The sequence below is a fragment of the Bos indicus genome, chromosome 2 (genome assembly GCF_029378745.1).
Source record: "Bos indicus isolate NIAB-ARS_2022 breed Sahiwal x Tharparkar chromosome 2, NIAB-ARS_B.indTharparkar_mat_pri_1.0, whole genome shotgun sequence".
NCBI lineage: Eukaryota > Metazoa > Chordata > Mammalia > Artiodactyla > Bovidae > Bos > Bos indicus.
Genome location: NC_091761.1, coordinates 11,556,655 through 11,571,674, shown reverse-complemented (window position 1 = coordinate 11,571,674; position 15,020 = coordinate 11,556,655). Strand labels below are relative to the sequence as shown.

Below are 15,020 nucleotides of genomic sequence, written 5' to 3'. Positions count from 1 at the left end.
ATATATATATTTTAATGAGACTTGTTTTTTTAGGTACATGCTCCTCAGAGGCATCTGCTTACAATTCTATTAGTGAGGTTTGTGTCACATACCCACACATTTCAAGGAGGTTGAAATTTTTATTATTTTAATTGAATATCCTTCTGTCCCTCCCCCCAAATTGGAATTCTATTAATGAATTACAAGGATGTAGGGTATAATGTGAAGGCAATTTGCATTGTTCGCCACAAATATCGTATCTAGATACCCACATTTTGGTGAAAACCTGTATTAATGAGGGTTTGCCAGAGAAACAGAGCTAATCTCTCTCTCTTTAGTCACTAAGTCGCGTCTGACTCTTGTGACCCCATGGACTGTAGCCTGCCAGGCTCCTCTGTCCATGGGATTCTCCAGGCAAGAATACTGGAGTGAGTTGCCATTTCCTTCTCCAGGGAATCTTCCTGACCCAGGAATTGAACCGGGGTCTCCTGCATTGCAGGCAGATTCTTTACCACTTGAGCTATGAGGGAAGTCAATAGAGCTAATAGAATATCTATCTATCAGTCTCTCTCAGTCTGTTCACTTCTTTTGAAGAACTGGCTCACACATTGTGGGAGCTGACAAGTCCAAAATGTGCCAGATTGGAAACCTAAGAAAGAGCTAATGTTGTAGTCTAAAGTCTAAAGGCTGTCTGCAACAGGCTGAATGAAGCCCACCCACATTATGGAGAGTAATCTGCTTTACTAGGATTTAAGGAATAAATCTTATTACTTATCTGATTTAAAGTTTATCTCATGTAAAAATGATCTTAGATGAGATTTATATCTAAAATATACTGATTTAAATGTTAATCTCATCTAAAAAATTTCTTCACAGTGGTATCTGACATCTAGTCTGGTATTTGACCAAATATCTGGGTTCTATGGCCTAGCCAGATTGACAAGCACAGTTAACTATCTTAAGTCTTTCCCTCATCAATTTGGCAGATATCTCCTTTAGTTCAGTTCACTCGCTCTGTCATGTCCAACTTTGCTACCCCATGGACTGCAGCAGTCCAGGCTTCCCGATCCATGACCAACTCCTGGAGCTTGCTCAAACTCCTGATATCCCCTTGAAAGTGAAAGTGAAAGTGACTTCGCTTAGTTGTGTCGGACTCTTTGCGACCCCATGGACTGTAGCCTACCATGCTTCTCCACCCATGGGATTTTCCAGGCAAGAGTACTGGAGTGGGTTGCCATTTCCTTCTCCCCTTAAATTATACTTAATGTCTAAACAAAGACAAAAATAGGTACTTTGCTTCCTAAAATAAATGCATCCTGTATGCAACTGAAAATGCACTAATTTGCTCCCTAGAAGAGGATTAAAATTCTTTGGTAGTGTTAGCTCTTCTTGCAATCCTGTTAGTTATATACTATGATATAAATTCAATATATCTTATATGGTAACAGAATAAATGAAGAAAGAAAATGTATATGTATTTCATAACTAAATGAGGAAGAAATACCCATGACAATTACATTAATTAATATAGCTAGTCATGTGATCATAGTTGATATTTATAACTGCTTTATTCCACTACTCATTCCCTTTGCTCTCAACAAGCATCTTAGCTGATCATGGTATTTTGCATGATGGAATGACTCAAACCTTCATTCCCGAGGGGATTGGACCATTACTAGTACTGTCTGAATTGAGTTGTTGTAGTTTCCCATTGACCTTCTTTAATCACAGGGCATGATAACTCTGGGACACCAAAAGGGAGCTCCTGTATTCCAGATAACTTTCCTCACCACTATTGTGGCTAGTAGTTCATTGTCTCCTTGGTGATCAGGATCAGTCATCTCACCCAGCACAGTGCCACCCTTCTTTGCAGGTTGATTCAGTATAAAAAGCCCAAAGCAGCAAAGTAAAAAATTTAATTCCCAGTTCAGTGGAATAATCGATGTATCTCCTGGGTGGAATTATCCTCCGATTTGGAACTAAGACTTCTAGGACACAAAAGCGTAAGTTTGTGGGTACAGAAATCAAAGATTTTGCTAGTGAACCACTAGGGATAGTAGTGAGTGATGCCATCTCAGTTTCTACCCCTTGCTTTTGAATCCTTCAGTCCTGGTTATGAGAAAACTAACACTATATATTGGACACTAATTCAGAGGACATACAGCCTCTTGGATAACATTGCTCCAGCCCTGCTAGGTATCGACACCTAGCAATTTAACTCTAGATATAACTGAGCCTTCTAAAGGTCATTCCTCCCTTCTTTCAAACAAGCTACTTCAAAACAGTGGGGAACATGATAAGACCACTGAATTCTATGAGCATGGGCCCACTTCCACACTTTTTCTTTCTTTGCTGTGAAGAGAGTTTCTTAGTGAGAGCAATGATCATAAACGTGGAGTACCATAATGATGGAAATGGCATTCTGTAGGCCCATAGTTTGCAGTTGCTGTTGTTTTTAATTTTATTTGTTTATTTGACTGCATTGGGTCCTAGTTGAGGCACACGGGATCTTCATTGCATCATGTGGCATCTTTTCCTTTCAGCTCACAGACTCTCTAGTTGTGATACACAGGCTTATTTGCTCTGCAGCATGTAGGATCTTAGTTCCCCAGCCAGGGATTAAACCTGCATCTCTGCATTATAAGGCAGATTCTTAACCACTGGACAACAAAAGAAGTCCACATAGACTGTAGCTTTGACAGAAGTGTTAACAGGGAAGGTAAGTTCATATCCAGAGTAAATGCCTATTGCAGGAAGAGCAAAACTACTTCCTCTTTTTTTTTTTTTTGGAAGGTTGCTGCCCAGCGTAATTAACCTACCACCAGCTAATGGCTGATCACTCCAGGGAACAATGCCATCTTGGGGACTCAGTGTTGATTTCTGTTACCAGCAGAGTGGGCAGTGTTAACCAGAGTAGCCCTGGCTTATAGCCAGTATGAAGCTGGGGTTCTCAGTCCCACAAACACAAGGAAATTAACTCTACCAACAACCTTAGGGAGGTTGTGAGATGATTTTTTTCCAACACAAGTCTCCAAATGAGAAAAAATCTTGATCAACAACTTCATTGAGCACAGAAGAGGCATATTCATCTACAGAAATATGGAGATAATAACGCATGCTGTTTATAGCTGTTAAATTTGTGGTGATTTTTAAAACAGAAATAAAGAATAAGCCTAATAAAAAAAAACCTTCCCTAATCACTCTATTTGAAATTGTGGCCCCGTGGACTGTAGCCTGCCAGGCTCTTCTGTCCATGGGGATTCTCCAGGCAAGAATACTAGAGTGGGTTGCCATGCCCTCCTCTAGGGGATCTTCCCAACCCAGGGATCGAATGCAGGTCTCCCACATTGCAGGCTGATTTTTTACCATCTGAGCCACCTGGGAAGCCCTTACTTCCTACACCCTCAGCTTAAATTCATTTCATCCATAGCACTTTTCATTATCTACTGTACTATACAACTGACTTATTTATAAGTTTTAATGTACGTTTCTCTCAACTGTGACAAAAAATTCATGCAACGAACAGAGCTTTTATCCTCCGTTGTCACAGATATATCAACAGTGCTTAGAATAACAGCTGACAGGTATTGGGCATTCAAGAAGTATTTGCTGAAAGATAAATGAATATTTGCAGTACATCCCAATGAACCTGACCTAAAGAGTTAGGCATCTTGAATAACATATTGCAGAGTAAACATAGGAGATAAATCACATGAAATGTTCCCGGAAATCCTGATTCCAGTCCGGTTCTACCACTCGCACACATCTGTGAACAAGTTTAAAATTTGCTCAACTTTCGTTTTGTCATCTCTAAATATGGATAATAAGGCTAGCTCTGTTTGCTTTCATGCTTATTTTCAAAGTAATGTATATAATACTGTGTAATAAATTTTAAGGAACAGTATTAATTTTAAATGAAGAGATACAGGTGGCTGTTATGTATGTAAAAATATTTCCACTTCCTAGTAAGTAAATGAATCATAGCAAAACATTAAATCATATATCACTTATTGACTGCCAATAAGTATATCATAATATATATAATATATCACTTTTTGTCTGTCATCTCTCTAAACTAAACAAATTTAGAGGGATGCTGCCCAGTATTGGATAAGGTATATATTCTCATACGCTGTTGGGAACAGTACAATGACGGTATAAGGCCGTGTACAGCAGTTTGGAAAATCTCAAAAAGTGCATTTTGATCTTTTATTTTAGTGTTTCTTGTAGGAACCTGTCCTTTGGGTGTAATTAGACAGGTGTACACAATATACATATAAGAATGTTCATGAAAGTTTGGTTTGCAATTGTAAAACAATGTAATTTATCTAAATGTTTGCACAGAAACTGCTGAGTCTTTTAAGTGCTATTTTTCTCTCTCTTGCTTTTTCTCTATTTCTCACATTGATTAAACCTTTGCCACTCTCTAAACACCATCACTAACTTGAGGCCAGTATCGTTATAACTTTACCAACCATCCAATTCCATGGGTTCTCCTGAGACCATATCTGAGGATTAATGACCTTGTGTTGCCCTTGTGACATTCTGTTTCTCTATAGACTAAGAGAAGTAAATCAGTGGGAAAGTAGAATAGACCCTCTGAGATGGTATCATAACCAAAGAATATTGATTTCTGCTTTTTCTTTCTTTAGTGCATATTTTCAAAGTATATGTTGAAGTATATGTGAGCATATATTACAATTTGTTTTACAATGCAGTAGACAGACCACATCCACCCACAAGTTCCTTTTAACATACTTTTAATTTTCTAATTCTTGCTGACTGTCATACCTGTCTTGACATTTATCACCAAGAATTTTTTAAGAGTGATTCTCAATAAATTGAGGAAGCTTTTGAAATAACATTGATATTTCCATAAGCCTCACTGGTATAATCTTGTATATTCCTTTGTGTGGAACTTAAGTTTTCTTTCCATTTGGCATTCTCAGAAGAATTCACTTGGTTTCTATTTTTTTACCTTTCAAAATTACTCTTATAGTTCTAAAATATTATGTAGGACTTTATTTCGCTGCAGAAAAATGCAAGAAAGGATATAAAGACTGATAAATTCTATCCTAAAACTGACCAAAGTATTTGGCCAGACCTATAACCTCTGCAGTTTCCCAGGTGGCTCAGTGGTGAAATAATCTGTCTGCCAATGCAGGAGATGAAAGAGACTCCAATTTCATCTCTGGTCATGAAGATCCCCTGCAGAAGGAAACGGCAACCCACTCCTAGTATTCTTTCCCAGAGAATTCTGTGGACAGAGGAACCTGGCAGGCTACAGTCCATAAGGTCAGAAAGAGTCGGACGTGACTGAGTGCACACAGCATATATAACCTCTACAACTAAGTAGTCCCTAAATATTAGTCAAGTTTATTTACCTTGATATTAGGAAGTCTATCACCGAGATAAGAAAAGTTTTATGTATATAGAGGGAGATTGAGATCAATAGATTCAATACATTACTTGAATGTAATTTGGTGGACCCAACCAGTCCATCCTAAAGGAAATCAGTCCTGAGTATTCATTGGAAAGACTGATGCTGATGCTGAAACTCCAATATTTTGGCCACCTGATGTGAAGAACTGACTCATTTGAAAAGAACCTGATGCTGGGAAAGATTGAAGGCAGGAGGAGAAGGGGACAACAGAGGATGAGATGGTTGGATGGCATCACTGACGCAGGTACATGAGTTTGAGTAGGTTCCAGGAGTTGGTGATGGACAGGGAGGCCTGGCATGCTGCAGTCCATGGGGTTGCAAAGATTCTAACATGACTGAGTGACTGAACTGAACTGACAACCTCTGCAAGACAAAAACAACATCTGCATTCTTCTCTAAATCATCATTTAGGAGTTGATTCTGCCATGTCAATCACTCAGTTATTTCACAGCTATACCACAACTGTTTTGGCATTTGAAAATTGACAGACTCCTTGATATTTAACTATTATATCAGTAGAAATGGATTAAGTAAGATCATAATGGTTAATTTGAAGCTGTAAACAGTGGATTCCTAGCAATTTCATATACTTGCTTTAGAAAAGCTTTGCTTTTTGTTAGAAGCATTGTACATTTAACTTGCATATATATATATATATATACAACATATATATCAGAAATTAACATTTATTCTAAAAATTTTATTTAAAATAGTCATCTATTTTTTTTAATTGTATCAGCTTCCTGAAGGATCTAGTAGGAAAAATTATGTCTGATTGTTAAAATATTGCTATATATAAATAGAACTTCTTAAAAACTTTGAATGTTAGTTGTTAGTTCTTTCATTGATATTGCAGCATTCTTGCTTTATTTCACTTGGCACTTTGATTTTAAAATGTTTATTTTAGAGAATTTATCTTCAAATTCTCTCTTAGCATCCTCCTCCTAACCCAAACCCTCTCTGGATTGACTGTCTGTTTGTTAAAATGGCAGATGTTATTTCTCAGTAAAGGTAATGCATATCCTTTAGGTCATTCAATTATGCACACCTAATAAATCACTAATTCTACTTTTTCTCTCCACTGCAATTCCTTTAGAAAAGGTTTTTAATGTTTTTAGCTGGTTCATTGTAAAATTCTATTTATTGGTCACTTTGTCTTTAATTTTACTACATGGCAAAATTTCATGCATACCGATGCCAAAAGAATCTTAATAAAATGAAAATTGTATCATGGAAAAACAAAATAAAAAGAAAATGGTATTGTGACATTGAATTGTTTAAACTCCCCTTAATGTTTTCTACAGTTACATTAAGTCATATGTTAGACAGGGTCCCCCAGGAAATGGTTGGACCTTATAATTCATTAAGTCTTGCTACTTCCACACATACACTCTGCTGTAGCCATGCTTCATTAAATCATGCATTTTTTCAGAATCTGCATGCTCTTATTTCTATGTTTTACAAAACTTTTATTTCTCCTGAAATATCCTCCCACTTCCAACATTCAACCCTTCTTCTTCATGTTTTTACATCCATTAAAACCTAGATCAGATGTGGCTTTTCTCAGGAGCCTACCTAGGGGTTTTGGGTGCACCCCTGTACTGTCCTCATAGGTCACAAAAAGATTTCCTCAACCACTGATTGCCATTATCTTTTACTGTGTGCCTTGTCTCCCTATTTTTGTGAAATGTATATAAATATACACTCACTTGTCCACACATACAGTCACAGAAACACACACACACACTAACACACTAGATAAAGGTAAAAACACATCTTTTACCTTTTTAAAAATATCCTAGACATTTTACAGAGTAACCATGCTGGTGATCAATAAGTTGTTGAATGAATTTTGATATGACCTCAAGATTTTAGGAGACAGAGATAACCAAAACCATCTTGCCCTATTATACTCTAATTCTACATATTTTCAAAAACAATAAATGGTTGAATATGTGTTATAAAATTGCAGCCACTTTTGTTATATCAATGCGATAATATATCAAAATTTTATTTTTATGAATGGCAACCCACTCCAGTACTCTTGCCTGGAAAATCCCATGGACGGAGGAGCCTGGTAGGCTGCAATCCATGGGGTCGCTAGGAGTCGGACACGACTGAGCAACTTCACTTTCACTTTCACTTTTCACGCATTGGAGAAAGAAATGGCAACCCACTCCAGTGTTCTTGGCTGGAGAACCCCAGGGACGGTGGAGCCTGGTGGGCTGCCGTCTATGGGGTCGCACAGAGTCAGTCATGACTGAAGAGACTTAGCAGCAGCAGCAACACAAGTTAGACATTTATGACATGGTCTTTATTTTATTTAAATTCAGCTCTAAATAATCTCCTTCACAAATATGTCAATGCAAATTATCTCAAAAGTTTTTGTTCAATCACTTCATGGAAATGTGATTAGTATATGCTTTATTCTCTTAGATTCCTATTTTAAGACTCTGATATGTCATGATGGCATGACATGAATTCCACAGGAAAATATAGTACTTTAAAATCTTTTTTTAAAGTTTTTAATGGCTGTATACTGTTTCTGTGAAAGACTATAGTGAAAATATCTGGGGCATGGGACCGCTTTGGTATCTCTTAAATCATGCCACATACATGGCTATTTATCAGTTCTATTCAACTTGACATGTTATTTTTCTGTCCTTCAATCTCAAACCTCAGCTCCTTTAATAAGGATGAAACATATGCTCAATGTAACAAGAATTTTCACAATAATACTGCTAATTTTCTTCCTAGATCTTGAATTATTTGAGAAATATGCCTGATATTTGAGGGATGGGATTATTTTAAATCACATTTTTAGTGGGAATTTGCCTTGTAGATTCATGTAAGACATTTACTCTTCTTAGAAAATATGAAAAAGATCAGATACCTTTCTAATGTAGAGCATATCAGCAGAAATAGAGATACAGACATAGAGAACAAATGTAAGATGCCAAGAAAGGAAGGAGGGGTGGGATGAATTGGGAGATTGGAATTGACATATATACATTGCTATGTATAAAATGATTACTAAAGAGAACATTTCGTATAGCACAAGAAACTACTTACTGCTCTTTGGTGACCTAAATAGGAAGGAAATCCAAAAAAGAAGGGATATATGTATACAAATGGCTGATTAATTTTCCTGTACAGTAGAAAGTGACACGATATTGTAAAGCAACTGTACCTTAATACAAATTTTAAAATGATGGAATTTATTACACACAACTAAAATACACAAGCTAATTGGATTTGTTTTAAAAATTAGTTTGTTTTTTTAAGACTCCAACAGTTTCCCAGATGGTGCTAGTGGTAAAGAACTTGCCTGCCAAAGCAGGAGTCGTAAGAGATAAAGGTTCAGTCCCTGAGTTGAGAAGATCCCCTGAAGGAAGGCATGGCAACCCACTCCAGTATTCTTGCTTGGAGAAGACCATGAAAAGAGGAACCTGGGGGACTACAATTCACAGGGTGGCACAGAGTTGGACACGACTGAAGTGACTTAGCACACATACACGCACAAGACATGTATGAATTAGGCAGAGAACCTTGGCAGGCAACAATCAGTAGGCAAAGATCAAATTTCCAGTTTATTAAGGCATAGGTATACATTTTAATACCATGTAATGATGTGTTTTGGCACTCTTTTTACAAGCCAAAAGTGCAAGAACATATTTTGTTAGAAGTAGATTGTCACAAATGCTGTACTTTCCTTAGATGAGATCAAAGATGATGCATTAGAAAATTTCAATAACAATAATAATGACTTTGACATTACTATAGACTCAAATGCTATTAATCATTTTCATATTTTTTAATAGAGGCTCAAAGAACTGAAACAAAGGGAATTTGCTCGAAATGTAGCATCTAAATCCAGGAAAGATGAAAGAAAACAGGAAAAGGCACTCCAACGCCTGCACAAGCTGGCCGAGCTAAGAAAGGAAACCGTATGGTGAGTGTGCAGTGACTGTTTTCTTAAAACATGATCACAAATAAAGGAAATGAATAAAGGGCACAAATCTATTTATTTCTGTACCCAGATTAAGACAATCACATTTTCATAACTTTCTGTGGCCTGTGAACAGTAAATTGAATTTGAGATTTAGGCAAACACCTTTTTAATGCACATTTCAATAAAAAACCAAATTGCTGCAATTTTCCTTTCTAAAAATTAATTTTACATTATTAATCAAGTTGTGTTAATAGAAAGCCATTCTATTTCTTATTGAAATTCAAAACATTTGATTGAAGAAGCGATGTAAACACCATCTCATAGCCCTTGTTATAAGTAGAAGTTATTTTTTAATTGAAAATTTGGAGAACTTTTATTTGAAATGATCTTTAAGAATACATATGGAAGGAGAAAAAGAAATAGTGTTAGGGAATACTGACATATCAAAACATTGTTTGAGATGTCAGATTTTTAAAGTCAAAATAAAGTGTAAATATATCTGGAATCCTATAGTGAACTGTTAAAACCAAACGAAACTGCTATTCAATTATACCAACCAGGTATTTTTATTCTGTGCAGTAAAAAATGAAAAATTATACAAGTGCAAGTTTACATTTCAGACTATTATAGTACCTCTGTAATTTAATGCCCTATAAGTAGCCTTTGCAAATGTAAAGTATAATATTTTAAGGGAAATAGACTTGATAATAAGACATGTACAGAAGAAGCAAAACTTCTTATCTAAGTTACTTTTCTTAGCATATAGTACATATTTCACCTTACATACACACACAGTTTTTCCCAATAATTTGGTGCCTCTAATGAGATGCAAATTAAGAATTAGTAGTGTTTCTTACTGTCATACAAGACAGTGAACCAGTACATTGTATCATAGTTTAAAGAAATAATTTGATTAAAACATTTGAGACCATTTATTACCTCTCAGAAACTAACATCTTAGAAAAGCAGGGGAAACTCTGCACAGCGTGATTCTTTTGGGGCAAAGATGATATTTAGTTAGTTCTTTGTTTGTGTGCTGGACAGTATAGTTCTTTTTTATAAAAACTCACTATTTATGGTATCCTGTGATGCCAAATAAATGGAAACCACAACCTATATTTATTCTATATAATGGTATAATGGATAACTTCAGGATAATTTTTAAATATTAAGAATGGCAATTCCAAAAGACTTAAAGCTCTCATTGAGCATATCACAGAGTCTTGATAGACAATCAATGAGCATTGGTTGAATTGTTGGACTGAATTCCCAGTCCTGTTTACATCATGACTGAGAGTTTTTCTTTTAACTTCCTTCATATTCTCCATATAGAGAATATGTGGAGTTAAGTATTTGTGAATTAAAAGTATTTTTTAAGAGAATTCTGTATCCCAAAGTGTCACTGATGGAGGTAAAGAAACATTTTTATTTTGGAAACACTGGCTGAAAATCTTTGACCATTGCTGTTAATAGCTGTAAAAGTAACTTCAAGAGGTCATCTCCAAGTGATCCCAAATGATATCCAATAACTAAATTAAATTGCGATACTATGGAAGTCAATTGCACTACATGAATGTAATTATCTTACAAAGATTTACGAACTTGAAAGAAATCTTATGATGACATTTCTAAGATGTAAATGCTTGTTTTTCCTCAAAAGTGTCTTATCTGAAAACATATTTTTGTTTCTTTCTGTAGCGCTCCTGGAAGCGGTCCTATGTTCAAGTCAACGACTGTTACTGTGAGAGAAAATTGTAATGAAATTTCCCAAAGAGCTGTTGTGGATTCAGTTAATAACCAGGAAGATTTTAAATGCACTTTGATTCATAGTCAAGAGAAGGCTAAAGATGTTACCACTCTTGCTGCAGATCCAGAAAGTACAAAGAGTTATATGGCCAAAAATAACCAACTTGAAGATCAAGCCCAGGGGATTCACAGACACAAAATTGGCTTTTCTTTTGCATTTCCAAAGAAAGCATCCGTGAAACTGGAGTCCTCAGCTGCAGCCTTCTCTGAATACAATGATGATGCCTCTGCAGAAAAAGGATTTAGCAGAAAAAGTAGATTTGTCCCGGGTGCTTGTCATCTTCAACTATCTTCACCAACAGATGTGCTTTTGAATTCCGTGGAGAAAGCAAACTCTTTTCATCCACCAGAGGGAATGTGCACTGACAAAGAAACTACTCAAACTCAAGAGATGAAAAAAGTTTCTAGTGAAAAAGATCCATTATTATTACCTCCATTTTGTCAGTTTCAGCTCCCTTCATCATCTGATGCAGATAATTGTCAAATTTCAGTCCCTTCAGCAGATCAGATTTCACCAGAAGATATTCTTATTAATGAAGACACACCTATAAATGGTAACACTTCTGAATTGCTAGGAAATAAATCCATAGTTCTTGATATGGCTGATGACAACATGTCTTTGCAGACTACCACCAAGGAAACTGTTAAGGGCAATGTGACATCCATGATTGAAGTTGAAAATAAAAATCACGGTCTGGACGTGTTGACCCCTGTAAATTCTGAAGAGGATAATATAACCTTACACACAAAAGAAGATTTATATAAAAGACCATGTGAGCCATTTATACCCGTACTTAACAAAGATGGATCCACAGTTCTTCAGTGGCCATCAGAAATGCTGACATACACCACCACTCAACCATCAATTTCCTATAGCTGTAATCCTCTCTGTTTTGACTTCAAGTCCACTAAGTTAAACAACAAGCTAGATAAAAATAAGCTGCCTTTAAGTGATCTTTCTTCTCAGCAGAAGGGAGAAGAAATTTACAAGAACCCAGTTTTGGATTGCAAGGATACGTCTATGGCAGGACTCACTGATTATGAAATTGGAGGTAGCAGAAGTGGACATACCCAAGTCACTTCTCATTTGACTGATGATACTGTCTCTAATAGCTGTGATTCTGGAAAAAACGAGACTATGGGTCAGAGGTATAAAAATATTTCCTGTAGGATCAGAAAAACAAAAAAATATACTTTTACTAAAAATCAGATAAAGCCAGATGCTATAGATGGGAAATACAACAAAATAAGATTGAAAAATACTCATGAACGTTGGTTCCATAAAAGTAGACGAAAGAAAAAAAGAAAGTTATGTCACCATAATTATGGAGAGAAAACCAAAGAATCAGAAACACGCTTCAAAATGGAAACAGAAAATAGTTACACTGATACAACTAGGAAAAATCTACTGGAAATAATTTCAGAAAAACAGTATTTAGCTGCAGAGCAACTATTGGACTCACAGCAATTACCTGATAAAAGGCCCAAATCTACATCCATATACTTAAGTGAAAATGAAGAAACGTGTAAAACCTGGAACACTGAATACAATAATAATACTTTTATCAGTTCTAAAAACTACTGTAAAAACAGCTCAGTTGTCTTAAATGGACAATCCAATTCAACAATGATACATTCTGCAAAACATAATTTAACATACTCCAGAACATACTGTAGTTGGAAAGCTAAAATGTCCAGCTGTGGTCATGATCACAGATGCCTAGTTCTTCAGAATGAAATGAAATGCATGAGTCAGAGCCAGGCTGTTAAAAGAGGTTATAATTCTCTCATTAATGAATCAGAAAGATGCCATCGAAAGCGTAGACAACATTCATATTCTTATTCTTCAGACGAAAGTTTAAATCGACAGAATTATCTACCAGAAGAATTCTTGACATCACGTCGTGCTTCTGCTCCTTGCAAACCTAAGAGGAAACAGAGGAGAAAAAGAAATAGATTCCACATGGGTTTTGAAGCTTTGGAACTCAAAGAGAAAACAGATTATCCCAAGAAAGGCAATTCTTCCTTACATCACCAGGATAAAATAGTAAGTGAAGAGGGAAAAGAGGAAGTAAAACCACAGGAAACTGCAGATGTCAAAAGGAACTCAGAACAACTAGACCAAGTAGAAAATAAACTGGCTGTGCCCACCAGCAGCCCTCTTCCTTCTGAAGCCAATGATGAAACTCAGCAGGTTGTAATGGAGACCACTTCTGGTGAACCGTCAGAGATTTCCAGTGAACCCACCACATCAGCCTATACAGTTAGTGCCCCAGCAAAAGGAGAAATAGACAGTACCTCGCTTGAACACAAAGAAAGAAGTGAGGATACAAATGTCAATGAAAAGCAAATTCCTTTCAAGGTGCCTAATAGTGAAAGGAACTTTAGACAGTCACAACCTAAATCGTTCCTTTGTCATTATGAACTGGCTGAAGCCCTTCCACAAGGCAAGATGAATGAGGCATCAACGGAGTGGCTGTGTTTTAATTCAGGAATCCTTAATGCACAACCACCATTGCCATTCAAAGAAGCACATGTCAGTGGCCATACCTTTGTAACAACAGAGCAGATCCTGGCTCCATTAGCTTTACCAGAACAGGCATTATTGATTCCGATAGAAAACCATGACAAGTTCAAAAACCTACCATGTGAAGTATACCAGCACATCCTACCGCCAAACATGCTGGCCAACAAGGTCAAGTTCACTTTTCCCCCAGCCGCCCTCGCACCCCCCAGCACACCTCTGCAGCCTTTGCCTTTGCAGCAGCCCCTGCGTTCTACCTCCGTCACCACTATCCACCACACTGTTTTACAACAGCATGCGGCAGCGGCAGCAGCCGCAGCGGCAGCGGCAGCGGCAGGAACCTTTAAAGTGCTGCAACCACACCAACAGTTTCTGTCCCACGTCCCAGCTCTCACCAGAACATCATTACCTCAGATCTCAGTAGGACCAGTAGGGCCGAGGCTTTGTCCTGGGAGTCAGCCAACTTTTGTTGCTCCTCCTCAGGTGCCAATCATCCCAGCTTCCGTCCTTCATCCTAGCCATCTGGCTTTCCCACCTTTGCCCCATGCCCTCTTCCCTTCGCTGCTCTCCCCGCACCCTACCGTCATCCCACTGCAGCCCCTGTTCTAGTCATCACCATGAGAGGGAAAGAAAATATCCGTGTGAAAACTACTGCCATATGTGTTAATGCTCATTAAGTGGATAATAGCCTATTTAAATGGTGGAAATAAACTAGCTAAAATATGGCTTCATTGATATGAAATCACTTACTATAAGTGTAATGATGCAAATAAATTCTTAAGCTTCTGATATATAATATTATTAAGGCACTGAATAGTTTGAAAATCAATATAATCTATGCTGTATATCAAAATGATGTCTTAAGAGTATGTATAATGTATATAAAATATATTTATAGTACTGTAATTTATGTTGTAAAGTATGCCCGTCACTTTTTTTAATCTTTGTGTATTTGCACCTATTTAATGTTTAGACAAAGCTGATGGCATTATGTTTTGTACCATGCTCCTTGAAACTGTAAATTCAGTGAAAAATATCTCTTGCAATAAATTTTTGTTAAATATTTAAGTAAATCAAACCCTTGTTTTTAGTTGGTTTTCACTGGGGATTGTATAGTAACAATAGGTTTTGAATTTATATTGTTTCCTCTGTTTATTGACATCTCTGAACCTTAGAGGCTCAGCAAATCATCTTTGCCACTCTATCGGTACTTATACTATAATACTGTCTTTCAGAAAAAGTATAACAAGTCTATTTACTTTTCTGTTTTTCATACTGTTGCATATCCTCAGAGTTTACTATATTTCATGAACACT

General features: G+C 36.7%; 1 protein-coding gene across 1 annotated transcript in view; it reads left to right on the top strand.

The window, feature by feature from the left end:
- ZNF804A (zinc finger protein 804A) overlaps nucleotides 1-14,782 on the top strand; it is a 347,715-nt gene extending 332,933 nt beyond the window's left edge. The window contains exons 3-4 of the mRNA XM_070802557.1: nucleotides 9,244-9,374; nucleotides 11,073-14,782. Coding sequence (XP_070658658.1) covers nucleotides 9,244-9,374; nucleotides 11,073-14,313 — 3,372 coding nt within the window. The 3' untranslated portion in view covers nucleotides 14,314-14,782. The remainder of the gene's footprint in view (nucleotides 1-9,243; nucleotides 9,375-11,072) is intronic.
- Nucleotides 14,783-15,020: the final 238 nt, after the last annotated feature.